General features: G+C 43.3%; 1 protein-coding gene across 2 annotated transcripts in view; it reads left to right on the top strand.

The window, feature by feature from the left end:
• The window catches only part of rapgef6 (Rap guanine nucleotide exchange factor (GEF) 6), a 176,530-nt gene that overhangs the window by 43,454 nt on the left and 109,101 nt on the right, over positions 1–23,975 (top strand). The window contains exons 4-6 of one of the 2 annotated variants that reach the window (XM_078286483.1): positions 1,298–1,381; positions 14,352–14,421; positions 22,777–22,920. In XM_078286483.1, the coding sequence (XP_078142609.1) occupies positions 1,298–1,381; positions 14,352–14,421; positions 22,777–22,920 (298 nt within the window). Of the gene's footprint in view, positions 1–1,297; positions 1,382–14,351; positions 14,422–22,140; positions 22,921–23,975 lie in introns of those variants that run through there. The other variant, XM_078286482.1, reaches the window with a different exon arrangement.

Genomic DNA, 23,975 nt, shown 5'->3' with positions numbered 1-23,975 from the left:
TGTTTGTTTGGGGCTCCCTGTTGAGGGCCGATGCTGAAACGCATTGGAGTTTTGTAAGTGTTTTTAATGTTCCTTGATGAGCCCATGAAATAAAGGCTTTTTTAATTTTTCAAAGAAGAGTGCCTTGGACTTTTGTTTCATTCAAATGTTTGCTGTTGTTTGAATTAGTGCAAATTCAAGTTGTGTGCATTTTTTTGTTACTTACAGGCGTTTACAAGTTTAAACAAGCTGTGCCCCTGTATTTCAATATTCTCTAGAAATCCTGCCAAAAGGGTTTGTCCCTGTTCAGTTCTCTTAGACTCTGATCCCTCTATTACCGCACAGAAATGAAGCGTTGTGTTTTGTGTTGTGAGGCAGGAAGAGCTGATAAAATTACAGTCTCTCCTTTTGTTGTCGCTCTTCCAAACATGGTAGCTTGTCCCTTGTAACCACTTGTAACCACTCTCCAAACACTCTGTTTCTCAATCTATATTCCCAGTCTGTAGTCTTGTTCCATCCTGTCTGTCCAGTTGATTCGTATTCACAGCCACAGGCAGAGATGTGTTCTCCTCTGACCAACCTCCTCATGTATGATTGCTTTTTTTGCTTTATGCAGACTCGAGCACCCGTGTATCTCATTAGGAAGTTAATTAGACTGGTTTGGAGGGTTAATCAATACAATGTATACGTGAAATTGCATATGGATAGACACGCTTTATTGGTTTATTTTCATTCAAAATAATTGCATGCCCTGTTGTAAATGGATACACTGCACCTTGCAGTGATGGTTCTACAGTGCTTGTATTTTATTGACATCCCAAAAATACATTTATGCTAATAGAAAATGCAGCACTTGGGATTGTACTTTACATTTTTTTCCAAAGATCACACTTCACAATTTCCTTTCCTGAGCTCCTACATTTTTCAAATCCTTGGAAGAAATGTCACTGAAGAATCCCGACATACAGTATATTAAACTGTCCTTTTCAGCCCCTTCCAGCTTTGACTGCATGGATACCCATGATGCATTGAAATTCAAGCTTAAAGCTGCATTAGGCAAGATTTTAATGTGAAAATACACTTGTGTTATCAGGCTAAATCATGAAGTGAGTCTGCAGCGGAGGAGAGAATCCCATCCCCACTAATTGAGATGCTGTAGATGCTGTTTGCCCTAATTATTTTTATTGGTTTTTGGGTATGGACACTGGTGGGATATTTTCATTTTTGGAGGATAAGATAGCTGAACTGATTAAAGAGTGCAGAGTGCGGTGTCGGCCTGCCGCTGTGTCTCACAGCAGTGTGTTTCTCTCTGTTCCAGCCCAGACAGCGTCGCTACCTGTTGGTACATCCTGCTCTCTGGATCAGTCTTCGTCAAGGAGCACATGTACCTGGCAAGGTGCTGGTATGTAGCACTCACCGACACACACGTGCACACACACACACACACACACACACACACACACACACACACTAACACAGACAAGGAGAGGAGAGCATCATGGTGGGCTGAGACATTCAAAGGAGGTGTCATATACAGCGAGAGGAGGTGTGATTTGTCTGACATTACACCTGAAGCTACCCTGTCTTGTCATCTTGTCGGATGGAGTGTGTGTGTGTGTGTGTGTGTGTGAGTGTGTGTGGGTGGGTGTGTGGGTGTGTCTTGAACATGGTTAGGGAGACAGCTTGTCACAGAGTTGTAAACAAGATATGAAAAGACGGGATTCTGCCACAGTTTACTGGCATGTAAAGGGGATGGTGAGCACATGCACACACACACACACCTATACATTCACACTTAAATTACCTCTCTGTGATATAGTGCTGTGTTGAGCGATGTGTGATCTATATAGTCTCATGTGACGCCTCACCTGCTTCAGCCAAAAAGGACCCCCCTGTGTGTGTGTGTGTGTGTGTGTGTGTGTGGGTGCCTGTGTGGGTGTGTGTGTGTGTGTGTGTGTGGGTGGGTGTGTCTTGAACATGGTTAGGGAGACAGCTTGTCACAGAGTTGTAAACAAGATATGAAAAGACGGGATTCTGCCACAGTTTACTGGCATGTACGGGGATGGCGAGCACGTGCACACACACACACACACACACACACACGCATTCACACTTAAATGACATCTGTGTGATATAGTGCTGTGTTGAGCGATGTGTGATCTATACAGTTCGTGATCTATATAGTCTCATGTGACGCCTCACCTGCTTCAGCCAATAAGGACCACCTGTGTGTGTGTGTGTGTGTGTGTATGTACACGCTTGTGGGTTTGTGTGTGTGCGTGCATGTTAATTGAGTTCAGATGTCTTAGAAAGTCTACCAGGAGGCAGGTACCCAACATTTGTTCCTTTTATTACATTTTTATTTGAGTTCAATAAAAACAAATCCAAGTATAACACAGCAACCAATAGCTTAGCCCATGTCAATATTCATCACTAGCCATTTTAGAAGTTAAAATGGCTAGCACCTGTTTAATAATAACAGTTCACACTTACTTTATTGAGTGCAGGGTCAGGTACAGAACAGCAGCCTTGGAGCCGGTGGGGATTCAGTGTCTTGCTCAAGGAAACTTCAGCATGGGGGGCTTGAACCCGGGTCCTCTGGCTGAAGGATCGTCTCCCTAAAACACTTTTTTTTTTTTTAACACATTTTACATTTAAAAGGCTTCCTGCTGGTCATGGAATTTCTGGAACAGCATGGAAGCTTGAGAGGCGTATTTCAGACAAGGACGGTCAGGGAATTTGATGAATTCTTTGGGGGAAATCAGGGAATATCACAGGATTTTACAAATGGCTGACTTTACGGGAATATACCAGAATGTGTTTTACAGCTTGTTTCACACATTCCTTGCATTAGACGGTGGTTTTCAGCTGTTTTTTTTCTCCACAGCAAGCCCAACTGTAGTGGAAAACAGACTGTTTACCCCTTTAGAACTTCTCTGAGCTGAAAAACAACATTAACAAACCAGGAAGGAATCAAATGTTTAGGTCCTGGAAGCGCTCCAACTTGGTTATGGAAGTCATGGAAAAGTCATGAGATTTTACATCGTGGACACAAATTTGGGCTTTTTATTGGCATTTATTAGAAACAGAAACTGTAACAGAAAGAATAGTTGGCCAAGTATCACTACCCTCAGGGGAGCTACTACTAGTGTGTGTGAGTGTGTGTGTGTGTGTGTGTTGCTGTATGGGTCAGTTGATAACAGACAGAATGTGGGTGGGGTGGGGGAGGGTTGCTGTCCTACAGAGGGCTGGAGGGTGTGTGTGTGTGTGTGTGTGTGTTTCTGTGCTTCTATGTGTGTTGGAGTACTGCTAGCAGCAGGGGGGGTGGGAAAGGGTCATAGAGGGAGCTAATCGGGGGAGTGGTGTGTGTGTGTGTGTGTGTGTGTGTGTATGTGTATGTGTATGTGTGTGTGTGTGGAATGCGGAACCCCTGGCAGAACAGTGGCTGGCCATGTGTTCCTGAGCAGCCTGCCCGCCTGGAGCCCAGAAGCACATCCAGGCAGGAAATGAGCAGGCTACATACACACACACACACACACACACACACACACCTCCCTGGAGCCAGCGGACAGACAGACAGACAGACAGAGCAGAACAGAACAGAACAGCAGAGCGGGAGGGAACACACACTCCTCCCTCAGTCAAAGACTTAAAAACTTAAAGCTCACAGTGACCAACTTCTGCTTTCTAATGGAACTCTAACTTGTTAACACTCTGGAGTATAAAACAAACGCACCCGCTTGTGGATCTAATCCTGGAATATTGTGCTTTTTTCCCCCTTCTTTCTGATTGTGGATAATATGCTGGATATCATTTCCCTTACAAGGAACCCAAAGAAGCGGATCCCCAACTGTTTTCTTGGTCAGTGTTCTTCAGCCTTTCGCTTCTCTCTAGCGCTCGTTCTTTTAGTCCAGAGGATGAAAAACCGGGGGCTAATTCATTTGACTTTTTTCAAAATTCCCTCTCTCTTTCTTCTGTGCGTTGTTAAACCCGTGCGTGGTCCGTTTCCTGCCAGCCCGCTGCCGCTAACTAACGGGACAGCCAGGAATTCCCCGTGGCGCGGAGGCAGGATAGCGCTCCACCACCGGGCCCCCCAAGCGCCGAAAAACACAGCGCTAACTCCCGTGTTGTCGCTCTTTATCTACACTGATTATCTTAAATAGAAGCAGACTTCTCATAGGGTGAAAAAAAAATAAAAAAAGATTAAACAAGGTTATCTGCAAATGAGAACCGACTTTTGCACTTATGCTCTGAGTCTAAATGGTTGTGGTGGGAAGTGTTGGACTTTGTTGAAGACTTATTAAAGTATTGATGTTTTATTAGATAGTGTGCAGTGAAGAATGACAGGGAGAAAGTTGGATTCAAACTCACAATGTCCTGAGTGAATACTGTAGCCTGTTCAGGAAGTGAAACATAGTTTTCAAGCAACTTTCGTGAATTTAATTTCCTACCTCCTATTCACAGTTTATCCGCACCGTCTCTCTAATGTCTAAACCTTCACATTTGATGTCTCCCTAGACCACAATTACTGTCATTCATGCATTCAGTTGAATGTTTTTAGGCAAGGCGAGGCAAGCTATATTTTTATAGCGCATTTCATACACAAGGCAACACAAAAAATACATAATTTGTCACATTAGCAACTCGTAATATGACATTAAACAGAAAGAAAGAAAGACAGAAAGATAAAATAGGTAAGTAAGTATTTAGCCTTCTGTCTCCGAGCTATGAAGAAACTTAAACTCTACCTAAGGGGTTTTAAGTTCAGTGCAGCAGCTGTAGCTTTAGGTGGTGCTCTGTGTTGTACTGATGCTCTGAGTTTTGAATTGGCCGCTGAATGGATAGCAGTGTTGTTTTACAAATGACTGCTTGTAATGTTTCTGAATGACCCTCTCTACTACGTCATTCCTTGGAGTCTGTCTGGCAGTTTGTGTGTGTGTGTGTGCTGGTGGTCTGTCTGTAGTGTTCAGTGCTGGCCAGTTCTCTAGTCTCAGCCTTAATGTGTGTGTGTGTGTGTGTGTGTGTGTGAGTGTGTGAGTGAGTCAGAGTGGTCAATCTTCAACCAAGTATTGGAACTGAGAGAAAGAGAACAACAGAGAGAACGGAGAAGCAGAATAGTGTGTGTGTGTGTGTGTGTGTGTGTGTGTGTGTGGTAGACTGTGGTCTGCGGTTTTCTTTCTTTACTGTTGGCCATCATTACCATGGAAACGCGGGTGCCAAATGGGCCTGGATCTCTGCTTTCCTTCGGTTTTTGACCAAAGCCCTCCTAAACCCTCATCGTTTGAGTCAATAGAAGGAGCGCTGTCTGCATAGAGACCAGCATAACATGATCCGTCAGCTCGAGATGAGGCGCTAACCATTGCTTACAACGAGCCTTTCCAAAAATGCAGAGTTTACAGCAAGCTCACAGTTCATTTGCAGCGTGTTTTGCAGCAAAATAAATAGTTGGTCATGAAATGGTTCCACAGGTTTGCCAGTGATTTCCAGTAGCGGCAGCTCTGCAACAAATACATCTAAACAACACAAAAATTATGCCGCAAATTCGTGTCACAGATTTCCATAAAGTATTATTTTCCCCTGTGTTTGTAAAAGCAGCCAGTACTGCAACAGAGCTACCAGGTTTGATAGACAGCCAGCACAGTACATGTGCAGTATGTGTGTCTCAAAGAGTTGTGAGAGGAAACAACTTCCTAATTAACGCTGACTGAAACGTTCTAAAAATCCAAACAAACACGCACTTCTTCGAAAAGTGTTTTGTTATGCTGCCTTACAAAACCCTAAGACTTTTTTGATATGATACCTAATCCCTAATCGTGGCCTTTGACATAGTTTTGTAGGGCAGCATAGCCTACAAGTAAAAAGCAAAGCTGAGGAAGAAGTGTGGTCTATCTTCACTGTTTTGTAACTTTAGAACCACTGAATCCTATATGCTTTGCAAATGAACAAAAAGGAACAAAAACATGGGCATCAATCGGAAAATTCAGATTATTTTTCTAAATTCCTGTAAAAAATGTGACTGCTGTGATCTTTCATAGACATCTCCTTTTATTGCTATTACTTTTTTGTGTTCTTGGTCACGTTGCTGGTTCTTGGTCACAAGCTAGTGACGCCAGTTCAGTGTGTGTGTGTGTGTGTGTGTGTGCAGCCTTAGTGTCTCTGCCGGCTGTCATGCCCAGGGCACTGCAGCTGTCACTGGACCGGGGCTGAACCTGTTCTCCCCTCTGCCAACGACTTGTTTCTGCAGGAAGAGAAGGGAGAGAGATCATCACCTGCTGAAATCCAACACAGGGACAGTTTCTCTGTGCTGGGAAGAGTTTCATTCCAGTGGCAAGATGACCTATAAAACAAAAAAACTTGATACCTACTCTAACAAAAAGTTTGCTGGCATGAAAGTACTAGATCACTGAAGGCCTGCCTCGCACATAATCACTTAAAGACGAAAGTGATCGCCAAAATATGCGGCAAACCTACGTTTGTGTTTGTTTTTTCTTTAGGAGTATTGTTTTCCTGCGCTTTGCTCTGCCAGCTCCTGTAAAAACAGGAAACTCATATTGAATTGCATGTTATGGGTTGCTATTGAAGTCATGAGTCATCTTAAGACCGTTGCTTAAGAGATCTTTTTTTTTTTGACTAGTCTTGTTTTGAATTTTCAGATATTGGTAGTAGATACGTTTCTGGTTTCTTTTGGTCTGCATGCTTGGAGACTCTGTAGCCTGTTGGGAGACAGTCGCTGGGGGAAGGAGCAGGTTCGGTCACTCTTAAATGTGTCAAGTCACTTTTTAAATGAAGGTCTTGGCTGCTTTTTCTGCTATAGACTAAAAGTCTTGGCTGTAACCCGATACAGAAGTTAATCAATACTGTGCTCGAATCAGCGTCCATCCTCTTTTTTCCTCCCTGAGCCGCACATTCGCACCAGCTTACAACATACAGCTATCAAATCTACAGTGAGGGCAATGGTGTCATCTGCTGGGTACACACACACACACACACGCACACACACAGTTTTGGCTTGGGACAGACTAGAGTTGTTGGTTTTTCTGCTATTGTGGGGATGCAGTACGTCAGTAAGAGAGAGAGAGAAAGAAGAAGAGGGATCAGAGTGCGAGGATGGGAAGCTGGACTGAGGTATATTTTAGAGTTTTGGCTACCCACAACCACCCACCCACCCACACACAGACACACACACACACACACACACACACACACACACACACACGCACGTAATCACACAAGTCTGCAAACTACAGCTCTCCTCCTCCCTTTCTCCTCTTTCGTGAACACAGGCACGCACATACAAATGTCTGCAAACTCTACTTCTCCTTCATTCCTCTCACACCGCCTCTCTCTCCCCACACACACACACACACACACACACACTCACACACACAAACACACACACACAGACAGAAACACACACAGTGAGACAGGCTTGGCAGGCTGCGTGCAGCGCTGACAGGGACCATGCGTCCCGCCTCAGTGGAGTGTGGAGAGAGCTGTCAGAGTCGGGCTGACCTCCAGGCTAAGGGCTTTCTGGGAGAACTCCGAGCCCAGCAGACAGCATCCCTCCCTGGGTACACTCTCTGCCAGGCCTTGGTCTGCAGGGTGGAGTGGGAGATGCAGTATAAATACTGTATGGATGTGATTTTTTCCTTTTAGCATATTAGGTTTTTTTGGATACAGAACTGGCACCCATTTCCATCTGCTTTTTTGTTGTTCTTCTGTTCATACTCCTTTGGTGTGTATCAAGAAGCCTGATTACTCATTTAGCCAGATAACCAGATGAACATAGAATCCACAATTCTTGAGATGTGGAATAATTTGGGGAGTTTAACTCTCGGACCTGGGTTCAAGCCCCCATGTTGGCAAGCATCCGCCTTGCTGAAGTGTCCTTGAGCAAGACAGTAAATCTGTACCAGCTTCAAAAAGTGCTTTCTTCTTTCTTCCTCCTTCTTCTTCTTCTTCTTCTTCTTCTTCTTCTTCTTCTTCTTCTTCTTCTTCTTCTTCTTCTTCTTTTTTTTCTTCTTCTTCTGCCTGTAAATACAGCTGGTGTGGAATACGTGCATAACGGGAACTTTCTAAACTGGCTGTTATACTGAATATTGATTAGATATCACCGCTCAGCGTTCAAAATCAATCATCATAGAATTCAGCGGTGTTGGCACATATAGTTTCATCTTCTTTTCGAGTCTGCTTTAATTCAAAACAAAAACTGCATTCAGAAACGTCAATAAAATAATTTTATTCTTCCAAATTCTTGGGACTCATCATAGTCATAATCGCGTCATCGAGCCAACTAATCTGGAATATCATTTTAGCCATTATCGTGCAGCCAAAAAGCAGCAGGGGTGTGGCTGTATCAGCCAGGATCAATGCTGTAAGGTGAACCTCTGTCCTACTCAGGGAATCTCAATCTGAAGATGTTGATACACACTGTGCATGTGGCAGTGAAACGTCGAATAACTCCACTCTTGTTGTATCAGAGCTAATTTGGCCCTGATTCAGCCACAGTGAGACGGTCATAGTTGTTGTCCAGTGGCGGCCCGCTCTAACTCCGGGGCGCGTGGATATCGCTCGTCCCTCAGAGGAATCGCCGTGACGCGCCAAAGCTTTGATTTCCACAAGCTTTTCGCAAACCGCGTCCTTTTATCATTTCCTAGAGAATTTGTTCGTCGGAATATAAACCGCTCGTCCAATTCAGAGTTATGTAGAAAGAAAGTCTTTCATCATTGTTTCCATCATCAGATCGCATTATGAAGACAGACTTTCATCTGGGCCCCAAATCAAGAGGCTGAAAATGGGAGAGGAGCGCCTGCGCCGGTGTGAAACCATGATTAAGGATCTGATGAGATGAAAGCCCGGCTTCTCTTATTTTGACCGGGAGAAAGGAGGGAGCGACTGAAAGAAGTGGAAAAAAGACAGGATGAAAGGGAATGGGGGATGAGATGGAGGGAAGAGAGAAAGAGAACAACAAAGAGGAAAAGAAAGAGCAAGACGAAAGGAAGGGAGGAGGGAAGAAGAGTCGAAGGGAGATGGGGAGGGAAGGGAGAGAGAACAACAGAGCAGGGAGAAAAAAGAGAGAAAGAAAGTGAATGGGAGACGGGAAAAAAACAAGAGAAATATGAAAAATTGTGGATGCAGGAGATGTGAAATGGAGCAACAAAGAGAAGGGAAAAAGTGAATGAAATGGAAGGATAAAGTTAGTTAAAGAGAAAGGGAGGGAAGAGAGAAAGGGAACAGCAGAGAAGAGGAAAAAGAAAAGGACAAGGGAAGGGAGTAAAGATGATTGAAAGGGAGGAAGGGAAGGAAGAAGAAGACGTGAAGTGAAGAAAATAAGAATGAACAAGATGAATTAAGGTAGGGAGGGAAGTAGAGACGGCAGGAGAAAAGGGAGTGGTGGGGAAGAGGAGAATGGCTGAGAAGGGAAAAAAAAACAAAAAACGACCCAACAAGAGGGAAGGAGGTAGAGAAAGTGTGAGAAAGAAATTGGAGGGGAAGTGGGAGAGTGAAAGTTGGCTCCCTCCCAGCTCAGCACGCTCCCATAATTAAAACCAGCAGCTCTCCCAGACCCTAAAACAATGCTGAGTCGCCACTTTCACATGCTAAAGGGAGCGAGACGTGTTCACAGCTCAGTCTGCTCTCAGGGATCACAGCACACACACACACACACACACACACACACAAACACACAATACATGGGAAACAGACAGATGCACATATTTACAGCATGCACAGACACAGAAACAGATATATACACATTAGAGATGGGAGTGGATTTTCAAAGGAGATGCGTGAAGAAACGCCTCATTATTCAAAACCGTTTGACATCACAGCATTTCTTGACACTTTTTTTTAACCCCCCTCACATGCTCCTAGACGCTCTCACACGCAGACAGACAGTGTGTGTGGAGGCACATGTTGGGAATCTCAATGATACATGTGCACAGCGCCGCATCCCTAAGTCTCATCATGAAGCCTGAAATGCTCCAGACTCCCAGAAGGAGCTAAAGACGACATGACGTGTGACAGAGCGGATCAGAATCAGTCAGAACCAATTTATTCGCAAAAGTATGATAAATACATTGGGGTTTCTCTCGGTGACGATGGAGAAGAGACGTATTAATTACTTGTTTGAGGCTTTGCACGCTGTATTTTGCTGGTCTCCTTTTATATTAATTGAGAGGTGCTTATGATGAAGGGGATCGCTAAATCATCACTCCGTAATTACATGACTGTGCGCCCAGTTTGAACACTATCAACCCCACTACAGGCTTTGTTTCTGTTTTGCTTCATTCAACTGAGGGTGTGTTTCCATTGTCAAAATGGTTGTCTGAACTTTTCATACAAAAACTGACGGTAAATGTCAACTGAACATGAGTTTCAAATGTGCTTTGAGGCTTGAAAAGGTTAAAGTACGGTGAAGTCAAACATACAGTATGTCTTGCATTTTGACTAGTTGAAAAAATGCATTTCCATTTCCAACCCCACTCTACCTAAAATGTACACATTAACATATACACTACTAGTCAAAAGTTTGGACATATTTCTGTATTTTTACTATTTTCCACATTTTAGAATAATAGTAAAGACATCAAATCTATGAAATAACACAAATGGAATAATGCAGTGACCAAAAAAGTGTTAAACAAATCAAAACTATCTTATATTTTAGATTCTTTAAAGTAGCCGCCCTTTGCCTTGATGGAAAGGCAAAAGCTTTGGAAAGAATTTCATACATAGGCATCAACTTCACTATTTATTTGTCTAAGACAACACATTTCAAGCATTTAAGCAGAAGCCTTTAGATCAAAATGGCTTTAAGATAATGAAAAACATTCAATCAGGTGTGTCCAAACTTTTGACTGGTAGATTATATGTTCTAGTTTGGGGCTGTAAGGAGAAAGGCTGAAAGATAAAACTTACCGAAGGGTTTTTTAATGTGACCAAGCACATTCTCCAGATGAACTGAGATGACACGCAGCATCTCCATGTGACGAGAGCAGAGCCGACCGAGCCGCATGGTCTCGCCACGCCATCAGCTGCTCTCCTCCCGCACATCAACAACCGCGCCGGCTGGAGCTAAACCTAAAAGCCCCGCAGACAAAGACTCACATTGTGCCGAAGCTGTTTATCGGTCACAGTGGTTTGAACCTGATCTTGGCCCGGGCCAAAATGTTCCTTCTGAAAGGGATAGCTTGACATTTTGAAGTTCAGTGTGTTATTTTTCCTTCACCGAGCGCTTGTCAGAAAGCAGGGAAAATGCTGGTATATAGGGAGAAAAAGTCGATCTCATGTCTGGTAAAATTCACAGCGATTGCTATTCTCAATTTTTCTCAAAGTTTTGGAAATGAGCTACATTAATAGATTGTTAATTAAACAAATATGTTGATTCTATAAATTGTTGTCTGCTCGTATCAAGCCCCTTGATGTCTTATGTGTTATTGTGCCAACATATTATGCCAAATATTTGAATGCTACTATACTAGAGCTTGCATTCCACTTTGACTCAGTTAACTGAACTGCATGTTTGCATTAGAAGCATTGCTCATTGAAGCACATAGGTGCTGCTAAATGCAAACTGACACGCTTGTGGTTAGCTGTATCCTTTGATTTGAATGACGAATGCCAACAAAGCTAATGAGGTGCAGTTTGTATACGGGAAACACACGTGTGGAAATGTTTTCTTACAGTGTGATAAGTGTCTTGTGGAGCTGAAATCCAGAAAGTATCCCTCTGAAGAATGTCAAAGATATTTCTCTGGTCAAGGTTACTTGAGCACTGACGGTGTCTCTGGTCTCTGGGGACTGCATACGCTCATGTTGAGGTGTCATGTCAACCACAAAGGTTTATTGATCGACTTAAATCACTCTCTATGTCTCTTCAGCGGTCAGGCCTACACCGCAGAGTGTTGGTTGCACTACACCGCCACTGTCAGAGCACTCCACTAAGGCCGGGTCAGAGACTATTACATGTTGGTGGACAATCATTGATGTCTTGCAAAGAAACTCATATCTCCTTGCATCTTTGTACTATAGTTGATAGCGGTAGCGTCTCTCACGTGTCTCTGAGAGCTTCATGAGACAAGCTGAGAGCTGAGAGCTTCATGAGACATGGGGTTGGGTTCATACCCGGTTCCGTTTTAGAATCGGTTCCAAGTTAGTGAAATACCCGGATTCGTTAATTCCCAAGTCAAACGAATCGTCTTATCCAATCCCCTGGTCCCCCCCGATGATGTCATATGCTTGCGGCCCCGGTCCCCACTTCCCAGTGTCTTTGCACAAATACGATGAATAATCTTTTTCCCCGACAAATTATGTAAAAAGGTTTGATAAGGGGATTTGAAAGGATTCTGATTCGATAAGCAGATTCGATACTGGTGCTTTCGAACCCATCCCTAGTGTCAGCGCTTCTGTTTTCCAATTCCTGAAATCTTGACTTTTTGGAGATACTGTATCTGTGGAGGACGCTATTAAAGCAGATTATCTACAGCAGTCAGACTGAAAACTAGCCACTGTTGCGCTGAATTTCTCTTAAATATGTGAGAAAGTCCGTCACTTTTAGACCCCCCACCCCCCCTCCAGTGACCTCAACAGTCTGATTCATGAAATTTTGACCAAAGTTTTAAGTATTTCATTTCACATTTGAAGCATTTATCCGATGCTCTTATCCACAACGACGTATACAGTGATTGAATGTATCAGTTTTCGGTTATGGTATACGGTCGCTCTAACCACTGGGAAAAGGGACGTAACAGACATAGGAATGTGAGCTGATTGCCGCCAACTGAAACAAACACACTGCATCTGCTTCCCCAGCTGCACACCTCAACCCCAATTTTGATTTTAATTGTGATTATGACTGGTGGAGGTAATCACACAACAATCATACACTGAGATTAACTGTTTTTTGAGAGGAGCCCAGTGATTTCAACAACAGAGCGAGGAAGGCACTGAAAGGGTACTTAATCTTTTAAAAGCATTTAGGATGTGTAGGCTTCTTAATTTCTCTGCTCCAGAGTTGTTTATATGAGTTCTGTCTGCTTAGAGTGACAGTAAATTAGTTCTAGTGAATGTTGTGCAGTATGCAACCAGTCAGAATGAGTAAATGTGAAGACAGTCATTCCATTTACTCAGAGTGAAGTCAGAACAGAAAAGTATGTGGCCATAAACCAGACATGATGTTAACCCCTTTGTATTGGCCACCTGCTCCACCTTCTATCCATTGAAATAGAGTACAGCAGGAAACCATTCTAACACAAATTTCAGTGTTGCGTCTATGGAAAGGAAGCGGAACAAGGGGTCGAAACAAACACTTTGTCACTAATTCCCTTTTAGAATAAGAGTAAATTAGTCCCAACAGGTTATTAAGCTACATGTAAACATGACTGAGTCAGGCTGGTGATCCTGGAGAGAGGATGGTGCTGTGAGTAGACTTGGGCGATATCCCAAATTTAATATCGCTATGCTGTCCCGCCAAAATATTGTGACATACGATATTACCGCGGGTGGTCGGCCGTTAGTTCAGCATCAAAATTGTTTTTACTTTCCAAGTCCATTAGTTTCAAATGACCCAATGCTTACTGACATACAATACACAAGACAGACATTACCTCTCATGTGGTGCAAAGCAAAGACATATAATAATTTAGTAGAGTTTACAAAGTGCTTTACAGAGAAAATAGAAACAGACAGAAACACAGAAGTACAATCAGTTAAAAGCCAAACCATAAAAATGTGTCTTGAGACGTGATTTAAAAGTAGTAACGGATTCAGCCAATCTTACAATGAGAGGCAGACTGTTCCACAGTCTAGGTGCCATTGCTGCAAAAGCTTTATCACCTTTTGACTTCAGTCTGCATGTTGGAACAGCCAAGAGACCTTGGTTGGAAGACCTAAGGGACCTTGTGGTCTGGTATGGATGAAGCAACTCAATGATATACTCAGGTGCCCGGTCATGCAAGGCCTTATATGTAATTAGAAGAATTTTAAACTTAATTCTGAACTCTATTGGAAGCCAGTGTAAAGAGGCTAAGACAGGTGTAATGTGTGACGTACGCTTAGTTTTGGTCAACAATCTTGCTGCAGAGTTTTGCACATATAGTACAAGACATATTCTGCACGCATACATGTACTCTCCAAGTCTCCGTATCAATCTGCATTCAATACAAAGCCATCTCAATGACTTGGGCAATTATTGTGATTCAGTTCTGAATAATGCTGGTGTTCATCTGTGGGTGGCTGAATGTGATTGACTGCATCTGTCGCCACCTTCAGTGTGTGAGAATTGCTTTAGCTTTGTCTTGGCTTTGTTTCTGTTTTAACACCTATTTTGTGTGTGTGTGTGTGTGTGTGTGTGTGTGTGTGTTCTATCCTCAGTTTTGGCAAGCAGCTGGGGGGCAGACGAGGCTGTGAATGCATCACTTTGGAGCCGTCAGAAATGATTGTGGTGAGTAGAGCCGCCGCCTCTTTCTCTCTTTCTCTCTCTCACCCCCCCCTCTCTCTTTCTCTCTCTCTCTCTCTCCCTCCTCAGCTCCTCGCTTTTTATCTTCTCCCCCTCTCTCCCATCTCATTGCTTTGATTTCATTCCTATTTTTTCCACGTTTATTTGATGTCTCACCTTTTTTTTTTTCTAAATTGTTCTCTTGTTCGTCCTCTCTCACACCCTCTTTCATCTCTCTCTCTCTTACTCCCCCTCTGATCCCCCTTCTCTGTCCTTTCCCCTTCTCAATCATCTCTCTCTCTTGTTCTTTCTCTCTCTTTCTCAAATTCAAATTAGCTTTATCTGCAGGATGAGAATTTGTGTTGCCAAAGCATTTGCAAGAATATGATAACCATCAAATTAACAAACAGTAATCAAGAGTATGAACATAAAAAGAAATACACACAAATTATTATATTGGGATAATGTACAACAAATATTCATATATGTTCCTGTTTATTCAGATAACTTTAGAACAGACATTTATACATTAAAATCTGGTCTATTCACTCTCTCAGAGGCTGTGGCAGGCTGTTGCATATCTTGCTGCAAATAACGACCTCTCATTCTCAACTTTATATATATTTCTTTAAATGTATGGTTATAAGTTTCCCATATCTTGTCATATTTTGGACTCTCCCTCTCCAGTTCCTCCCTCTCTGTCCTTCCCTCTCTCCTCTCTTCCCTCTCCTGAGTCTCCTTGTTCCTGGGACTAGAGGGATCAGACAGGATGAGACAGGATAAGCAGGACAGTTTTACCCCAATAGCAGCAGGTAGCATCGGTTTCACCGCTGCTGTTGAATAGCGAATGAAAAGACCCCGAACTGATCCGACCTTGTGGCTCCTTGACTCTCACCCGCGCTTTGTCTTTGTCTTGTAACGGTGGTTCTCAAAGTGCGGCCCGGGGACCTCCAAGGGGCTCCCCGGCAACATTTTGTTTTAAGGAAACCTCATCTGTTGTCCCTACTGATAATAGCAGGGACAGTGAAACCTATGATGCAAGCAGTCATCCATATACATGTTGTCATTCTGCTAATTTCAAGTGAATGAAATATGAGTGAAATTAATAATCTGTGAGATATCCCGAAAAAATAAATGTCTGTTTTGGTTTTCACTGTTGCCGATTGATTCAACCTACACATTGCCTTAGTGCAGTTATCCACAGCTGGCTAATGTTGACCTTCTCAGAAGTCCGTCCACTTGTCAAGCAAAATAAGCCAACAAATACAACAACAAATCATTTTGACCCACTCTAAAAGTGATGCGCAATCTTATGAAGGAAAGCGCTCCATTGAAAATAACTTTTATCACTAGCTTCGCTGTATGTTAGGAACTTCCGTCAGATTAAACTACTATATGTGGTACTATATGTGCTACCAGGCTTTACGTGATGCTGCCCACAGTGTCAAACCCTCAGTGGGTTTGTGTATGTGTGTGGTTGTGGTTGTATGTGTGTGGGTGTGCATACATGTGCATGAGTGGTTGTGAACTGAGAGAGGGAGAGGGAGAGGGGGAGACTAGATGAATTAGCGACTGAATAATGGGACAATAGTTGTCTAGATGTTAGAGAAGGAGGCTTTGGACTGGATGTTCCCCAGGAAAGTGTAAGTGGGGGAAGCGAATAAGTAACGCTCGCACCTCCCTCATCAATGACTGCTGAAGTGCAAGGCACTTTGAGAAGCTCCCAGGTCTGAATGTGTGGTACTTTAATAATATTGTGTAGTGCGGTGTGAATGTGAAGCTGGGCACCGCTCGAAAAGAGCCGACGTGCTCAGTCGACTTTTCCTGGGTGAACAAAGATAAAAAAAATAAAAAAAACAGAATTTGAGAAAAGAAAAAGAGTTAGTGGGTGAGAGAATGAAATGGGTTTGTATTAGACTTGTCTGGGCCTAGACCGTCCGCTGTGTATCATCCTGGAGGAGCAGAGACAGAGATGTGGAGGGGGGGAACAGGATGAGAGGAGGGAGGCTTAGAGGAAAAGAAAATGAAAGTATCCCTTCTCTTCAGATGGACCAGCTGATTAGAGCCTTAGGGAGAACATGAGGTGAGTGTGTGTGTGTGTGTGTCTGCTCTCATCTCCAAGCATGTGCGTTTGTGTCTGTGAACCAGGAAATTAGATTGCGTAAGAGGCTGTTGTTGTTGTTGTTGTTGTCTTGGCTTCATATCCGAAGCCTATCCTCGCCTCGTCTGCCTTAATGGTCTGTAATGCTGCTAGCAGCCGCAGCAGAGCGGGGTGGGGCGGGGCGGGGCGGGGCGGGGCGGGGCATCGGACCAGACGTATCACACTCACAGGACGTAAACAACTCAGTGGGTTGACAGCACAAGAGAGCATGGGCTCCCAAACTGTTTTCAGGTCAAGTGGACCTCAAATAGAGTCACTCAATCTATTCAAGTGCTCTTTGTATCTTTTTAAATGCCTGGTGTGAGCAGGGCATCGTCAAGTAATAATCTGCAACATTTTAATATAAAAAAAAAAATGGTTCGCTACTCTCTATCGCTGAGTAATACAACACAATAATGATTCAACACCCGGTGTCTGGTAGGTGTTTCCTGGGAAAAATCCTCTGGCGCACACAGGGCGTGAAGCAGCGACAGCGGTTTGTTTGGAAGAACTGGGTAGTTGGCGTGAACAGAGAAAACCACCATGGCTGAACAGACAAAGAGCGGTAAAAAGGAGCGGTGCCTCCTTTTTCCCCAAATCCAAGGGAAAAGACGTCACAGTTTCGGCCACACTGGTTGAGTGCCAAGTGAACTCTGGGAAATGCGGTGCAGAAACAACCACAAGAATGATCGCGTAGCACCAAAGACGCTGCCGAAAAAAAAAAAAAGAGGAACTCTCGGATTACCACTTTTAAATACTAAGGACTAAAAACGTCAGAACACACAGTCAAGAACAGAAACAAACACGCACACACAGAAACACAGACTCATGGATGCTTGTACACACACTCACAGATGTATGCATGCACACACACACACACACACTGAGTAGAGAGACTGTAGTCTAGTCACATTGCATTGCAGCCAATCAGCTAATTAGGGCCATGGGAATAGTGGGAGGGGGGGGGAGTGTATTCTGTGGCTGTCATCATGAGTCTGGTCACAGGATGGACAGGAGTGACATTCACAGACTGACAGGGGTTAGTTGTGTGTGTGTGTGTGTGTGTGTGTGTGTGTGTGTGTGTGTGTTGGCAGGGGAGAGGGAGGAAAGGCACTAGACAGAGGGAAGCAGGGAGTGAGTAAGGGAAGGAATGAATAGAGGGAATAACTTAGCAAAATGGGGGTGAGGGAGGGAGTGATACAGACCGACAGATAGACAGAGAAGGATGGAAACAGACAGATGAGTAGATGTGAAGCTCAACACACACACACACACGCACACACACGCACACACAGAAATGGAAACAGAGGAAACAGGAAATATGGTCACATTATGGCCGTTACTGCCATTCACGAATAGATAGGCAGGAGCTGGAAGGCTGACAGTCAGACAAAACAGAAGGCTTTGGCCATTACTGTGGTCACGGGATAGATAGGGCCCGCATTCAGCCAAGCAAGCAGAAAGGCAGATAGACAGTTAGATGGCCGGACAGACAGAAAGAGGGTCATGTGGTCACAGGAGAGGCATGGAAGTGCGGCACATTTAACCTTCCCTCCAGGATTTATTGTGTATGTCCTATATTGCCTCTAGCTGTCTCTTGAGACTTGTTAAAACGAGGCGAGATGACATTTTTCTATGTGAGAAGGGACACACTTGATGCTGACACTAGTATCGGACATTGTGCCAATATCCAATAGAGTGTTACGACTACTAAGATACAGTAGTTATTCTGTCTATTACGGCTTAAAGCAGTATTCCACTTAGTTTTAACATGGGGGTTGTTTGGCACATGAACGCCATGAAAACCATAATATAAACAAATCACCAAGATCGGATGCAGCTGGACGAGTTTGTAGCTTTCGGATTTTCACTTCCCATTAATTTGATTGAGGCTACCAAAATAGCCTGAAAACTGACATTTATCACGGTGGAACAACAGGTGCTGCTACTGTGATTTTCAATTGACTGTGGGTCCAACATTTTAGATGATAATTTCACTTAATAGCATTTTTATTGATAGAAGGATGTAGGATATAGCGGAGGGATACTATTTAGGAGAGATAGTTGTTTGGGAGATCTACTTTTATTTTTAAGAATAGAAATGCAAAATGACAACGGACCCAGGACTATTTGTTGTCTTAAAAACGTGTTAAATGTAAGTTTTCAGGCTATTTTCGTGGCCTCATTCAAATGAGTGGGAAGTAAAAATCCAACAATCCCAGCTGCATCCGATCTTGGTGAGTAGTTTATATTAATATTTATATATTTTTATTTATATTAAATAACCCCCCTGTTAAAACTAAGTGGAATATTGCTTTAACTACCCCTTGTGCAGTTGTTATTCAGCATATTATAGCTGAACTACCTCATGCAGTTGTTTCGTAGCTAAAAACCCCAGATGCAGTAGTTACTCGGTCTGTTACGGCTAAACCTCCCCAGATGCAGTAGTTATTCAGTATATTATAGCAGAACTCCCTCACGTACAGTTGTTCCTCAGTCTATTTCAGCCCATAGTGGCTATTGAGTCCCATTTCAGCTGTGACAGGAAATCTTTGAGGCCATCTTCTCTGTGACGGTTTACTTAACGCTGTTCTCTGGTGGACGTGAGATTGTCTGCGAGGTTTCCCCTCGGGGAAATAAGCCTATAGTCTGTTCTATGGTTTTTTTCTTATATACTGTATGTATTTTTATGTGTATGTTTTCCTGGAGCAGACATGATGTAGATACAAACAGGGAGGCAGACAGCACACATTTAAGTCTGGTCTGTCCTGCTCATAGCGCTCTACTGTCCTCTGAACACACACACACACACACACACACACACACACACATCATATCTCCTCATAGCTCTGCATGGTCCGTCATGGTTCTGTATATTTTAAACTGCTCTGAACGCACATGACTGACCTGAGCTGTGTGAAAAAAACAGTGCTTGCTTACAAAAACACTGCATGTGTGGAGTTCATCTACAACATGACTACACCTTACTGTTACAGCGTTTTCAAAAGTGGTTAGTCTTAAAGCTGGAGAAATATCATTCCAAGATGCTACCTAACCTTTGGAAAAACAACCCAGCCTTATCCTTAATATATCCCTATTCAATTAGCAAAAGGCTTAAGATGACTTATGACTGTAAATGTAACCCAAAATGTGCTTTACTTTCATACCAGCATTTATTTTGTAACAATAATTGTCATTGATTTAATGGCAGATATCTCATTTTGGAACAAAACTAGACAATTAACCTCTATTTAAAGTATAGCTATTACATAAAAATGTATTGTTTTTCAATGCAAGGGGTCCCTGAAGTAGTAACACAATTGATGTCGGTTCCCAAGACAAAAAAAGGCAAACGTTTGCTGGTGTCTGATATTGAAAGCATTGAAAAGCATTTTTTTTACGTGACCATAAGCATCTGTTTGTAGATTACAGCTTTGTAAATCAGATTTGAGTGAATGTCAAGTCTCTACTTTTGGTATTGATACACACACTCTTAGAGCATGAATGCAGTTCATAGTAGTTGGACAGAGCACAACAAGGGGTCTGGGACTGTGGAATAGGGGCTGTGTTGTCCTCTTTGCTCGATTTTAGTGTGCATCACGCCTCAACCTTGTGATTTTCTAAATACTTTGGAAGAGGATGGTTCACACAGAGGATGTCGCCCAGCAGAGAGAGAGAGAGAGAGAGAGAGAGAGAGAGGGAAAGAGAGAGAGCTGAAGAAACAGTATAATAGAGGCGGAGTGAAAGAAAGATGGAAATAGAGCGGGAAAGAATGATTTTGAAGTAAAAAAAAATCGAACAAGTACATAGTCTGTGCATGTGCGGTGATGACATAGACCTGATTAATTATCAATTCAGACAAGACAGATTGACAAACACACACAGCCAGGAATGAGGAGTGAGGAAGGGACGGAGCAAGAGAGTGAAGGAACGAGGAAAAAGGGAGAGAGAGAGAGAGAGACAGAAAAATAGAGGAGTGGCGAGAAGAAGCAGCTCAACAATGTTCAGACACCAGCAGATGGTTTCGGTTAATTTCATTTCTCTCTCGGCTCCCGTTTGTTAGGAATCTCAGAGTCAGATTTGGCAGGCATGTGTGACAGGCAGCCTGGCAGTCTGGGAGGCAGAACAACAGGCAGTGGCACTCTGACCCGGCCGGCAGAAGCATAGGGCGAACCTGTTGAAGGGCGCCCGGTACCGTCCCGGTCACGTGACTGGCGGGCGAGGGCAGAGTGATTGAGTGCATAAATAGCTGGCAGCAGTGGCAAAACAAACCCACCTCGAAACATGACATGATGATCAAGAGAGAAGAGAAGCTGAATTTAAGCCTAACCATCGCTAATCTAGTTTAGATAGATGTATCTTTACCCATTGTAAGAATTCATGTGTGATTTACATGTTGTGGACCCCAATAAAACAGCAACAGATAGATGAGTATATAGATGGATGGATGGACAGACGTACAGGGAGGCAGAGCATCCTGATTTGGCAGAGAGACACACATGGGCAAACATACAGACAGAGAGGATTTCATGCAATCGTCTTGGATAGATACGTACCGACATACACACATAGATTGACATGTAGATGGACAGATTGATAAGCAGACAGAGAGACGTTCAGATATATTCAAAAATATTCAATATTGAATCATATATCAGACTGTTATTGTTGATGTGGCTTTGAAGTGAAACTTCCAAAGTTCTTTCAAAAGATAAAGCCTGGAAAATCCTATATTCAGCACTCAATTGATTTAATGGACTTAAGGTTATGTGAAAAGTCTGAATATAGATGTTAGCTGATGAAAGTAATATCAAAACAGTAATATAATGTGATTGTAAAGGAATACAAAACACAGAAGAGGGAAAAAATATATATAAATGTCGAAGCAAGATAAAAAAAAAAAAAGCTTGTAAAATCATCTCATATCAACAATAAGCAAAAGAAAAAAACAAACAAACCTCAATGATGACAAGCAAAAACACTCAGACAACTAAGAGACGTGTCTTCTTGAAGTTGTGTTTTTTTATATATATATTTTTTTTTGTTTTGTTTTTTGTTTCGGTAAAGTACCGTCATCATCGACATAACTAAGCTATTAACTGACTTCACATTATGCAACGGAGAAAGAAAACAAATTCCTCCTGCAACAACAGGCGGGCACAAAGAGACTAAGGGGAATGAATTGTATGGCCGGAATCTGTGCGCTGTGCTGTTTTTTTTTTTTTTTTTCTTGCCTGGAGAGGATATTTGTGTATTTACGGTTTCCTGCAGGAAACTGTGGCCTCAGTGTGCGCTCTGTGTGTGTGTGTGTGTGTGTGTGTGTGTGTCAGACAGACAGAGAGAGAGAGAGAGAGGGAGGGAGGGAGAGAGAGAGCGAGCATGTGAGTAAGTCTGTATGTATGCAACGTGTTGAGCAGCTGAGTCCTTGAACTCCCCGGCCCTCAGAAGAGAAAGACAACTCTGTCAAGTCCTGAGAGAGAGAAAGAGAGAGAGAAACACCGACAACCCTCGTCCGTCCGTCTGTCCGTCCTTGTCACCGGCCCGTTCGTTTGTCCGGTCCATTCGGTTCTCCGGGTGTGTTTTTTTTCTGGATGCTGCCCCAGAGGATGTAATTTTGCAGGATCCTTCAGGGACTTTTTTGGGGATTTTTTTTTTTTCTTTTTGGACACAACACTTCTATTCATCTTTTGAATAGAAGTGTTTCCCTGCCTTTTTTTTTTTTTCTCTCTCTCCCCTCCTCTGTTATTTCCTGCTTTTATGTGTTGTCCTGATCCCGTCCCGGCGTCCGGATGAGTGTGCTGCGCTGGCACCGGCTCTCCGCGCTCTGGAAGAACTGGATGTTCAACCAGGAGCCGGGAGAAGAGCAGGGAAGCAACTCAGAGCCTCAGGAACCTGACGCAGAGTCGCAGGAAGACGAAGGGGACCCACTTAAGAAGCAGGACTCGGACCTCAAGAAGCAGGACTTGGAGCTCAAGAGCCAAAACTTGGAATTTAAGAGCCAAAACTCGGAGCTTAAGAACCAGAAACCAGAACTTAAGAACCCGCGCTCGGAACTTACAAACCGGAACTCGGAACTTAAGACCCAGAACTCCGGGCCATGCTCTCGGGACTCGAGGAGTGTGGAGAGTCAGACTCGCAGCTGCCCCCGCAGAGCCGGGGGTTGCGGGTGCGATCCCGTGGGAAGCTGCTGTTCTGAGGAGGGTGTTGGCTGTGTGTTGCAGGTGGATAACGCCAGCGAGGGGGAGGACAGCGCCCTGCAGAGGGAGGGGTCCCAGAGGAGGTCCAGACGGCGCTTCAGGAGGGTCAACCCCCGGGGAGAGCGGGAACTCATCACAGACGGCCAGGAGCCCGCCGGCTACAACACGGTAAGCACAAGGCAGATGCTAAAGATGAACTTGTTTTGTTTTGGTTGTTGTTTTTAAATGTCTTTCCTCCATGGCTTAGAGCTGCTAAATGGTTGGGAGACGACTAATGCAAACAGTTGACATTCATTTACAGTGGTAAGAGCTCATGCCAACTGGCTTTTGTCTTATGCAAAGAACTAGAACACTAATTGGAGAAGGCTAGAGCTGATATTTGGCACTTATCATCAGTGGTTAGGTATAACGCTAACTGTAAAGCTATGCTAATTCATCCTCAGTCCTCGTCTAAGGCTCAGAGCCACGTGGCTATAGGGGAAGACTCATCCGGGTATCCACAGGTCCTTTAAAAATTCTTATTCAACACCTTAATAGTATTAATGTCTTAAATACAGTTGTCAGGTCTTATTTTTTCACCATGCAATGACAGGTTTCTTTGCACTTCATTTCAGATTAATACAGAACGGGGTTAGTGCAATATGCAAAAACATTGTATCTACTTCACTAAACACAATTTGACTTCATGCCCCTTAATTAATTTACCGTCATAATTTTTCTTATAGTCTCAGAACTTTCGTTAGCCATGTTCAATCAGACATAAGCTGGTTTTGCCAGCTTTCTTTCGTTATTTTGGTCGAATTTAAAAGGTCTTGAAAAGTCCTAGGCCTAAATGTTGCTTTCTGAAACCTGCAGATGCTCTGACTAATGATTACTTTCATTCTCAGCAGTAGCAGATAACAGAAACTGAAAAATCTAAGGCTAAGAGCTCCTACTTGTCTCATCCTGCTACTTCATAACAGATATTATTACAGCTTCTACTGGCCTTGTTGCAGAGGATATACTGCACGTCTTTGGCTTAGAATACAATATGTCGTCTTAAGATCACTGCAGTCTTCCATGTATCATAAGGTTTTCTTTCTCCGTTAAGATTTAAAAGAAATGGTGGTCGTAGCCAACACTAGCAGATGGAAAATGCCTTGTGACAGTTTTCTCTTTATGGCACAACAGTAGTGTACATTGTTGTGAATGACTTTGCAGTTGTTTACAGGAAAGGAAAGAGA

Source organism: Centroberyx gerrardi, chromosome 11 (assembly GCF_048128805.1).
Source record: "Centroberyx gerrardi isolate f3 chromosome 11, fCenGer3.hap1.cur.20231027, whole genome shotgun sequence".
Lineage (NCBI taxonomy): Eukaryota > Metazoa > Chordata > Actinopteri > Beryciformes > Berycidae > Centroberyx > Centroberyx gerrardi.
This window is presented reverse-complemented; position numbering and strand designations above follow the sequence as displayed.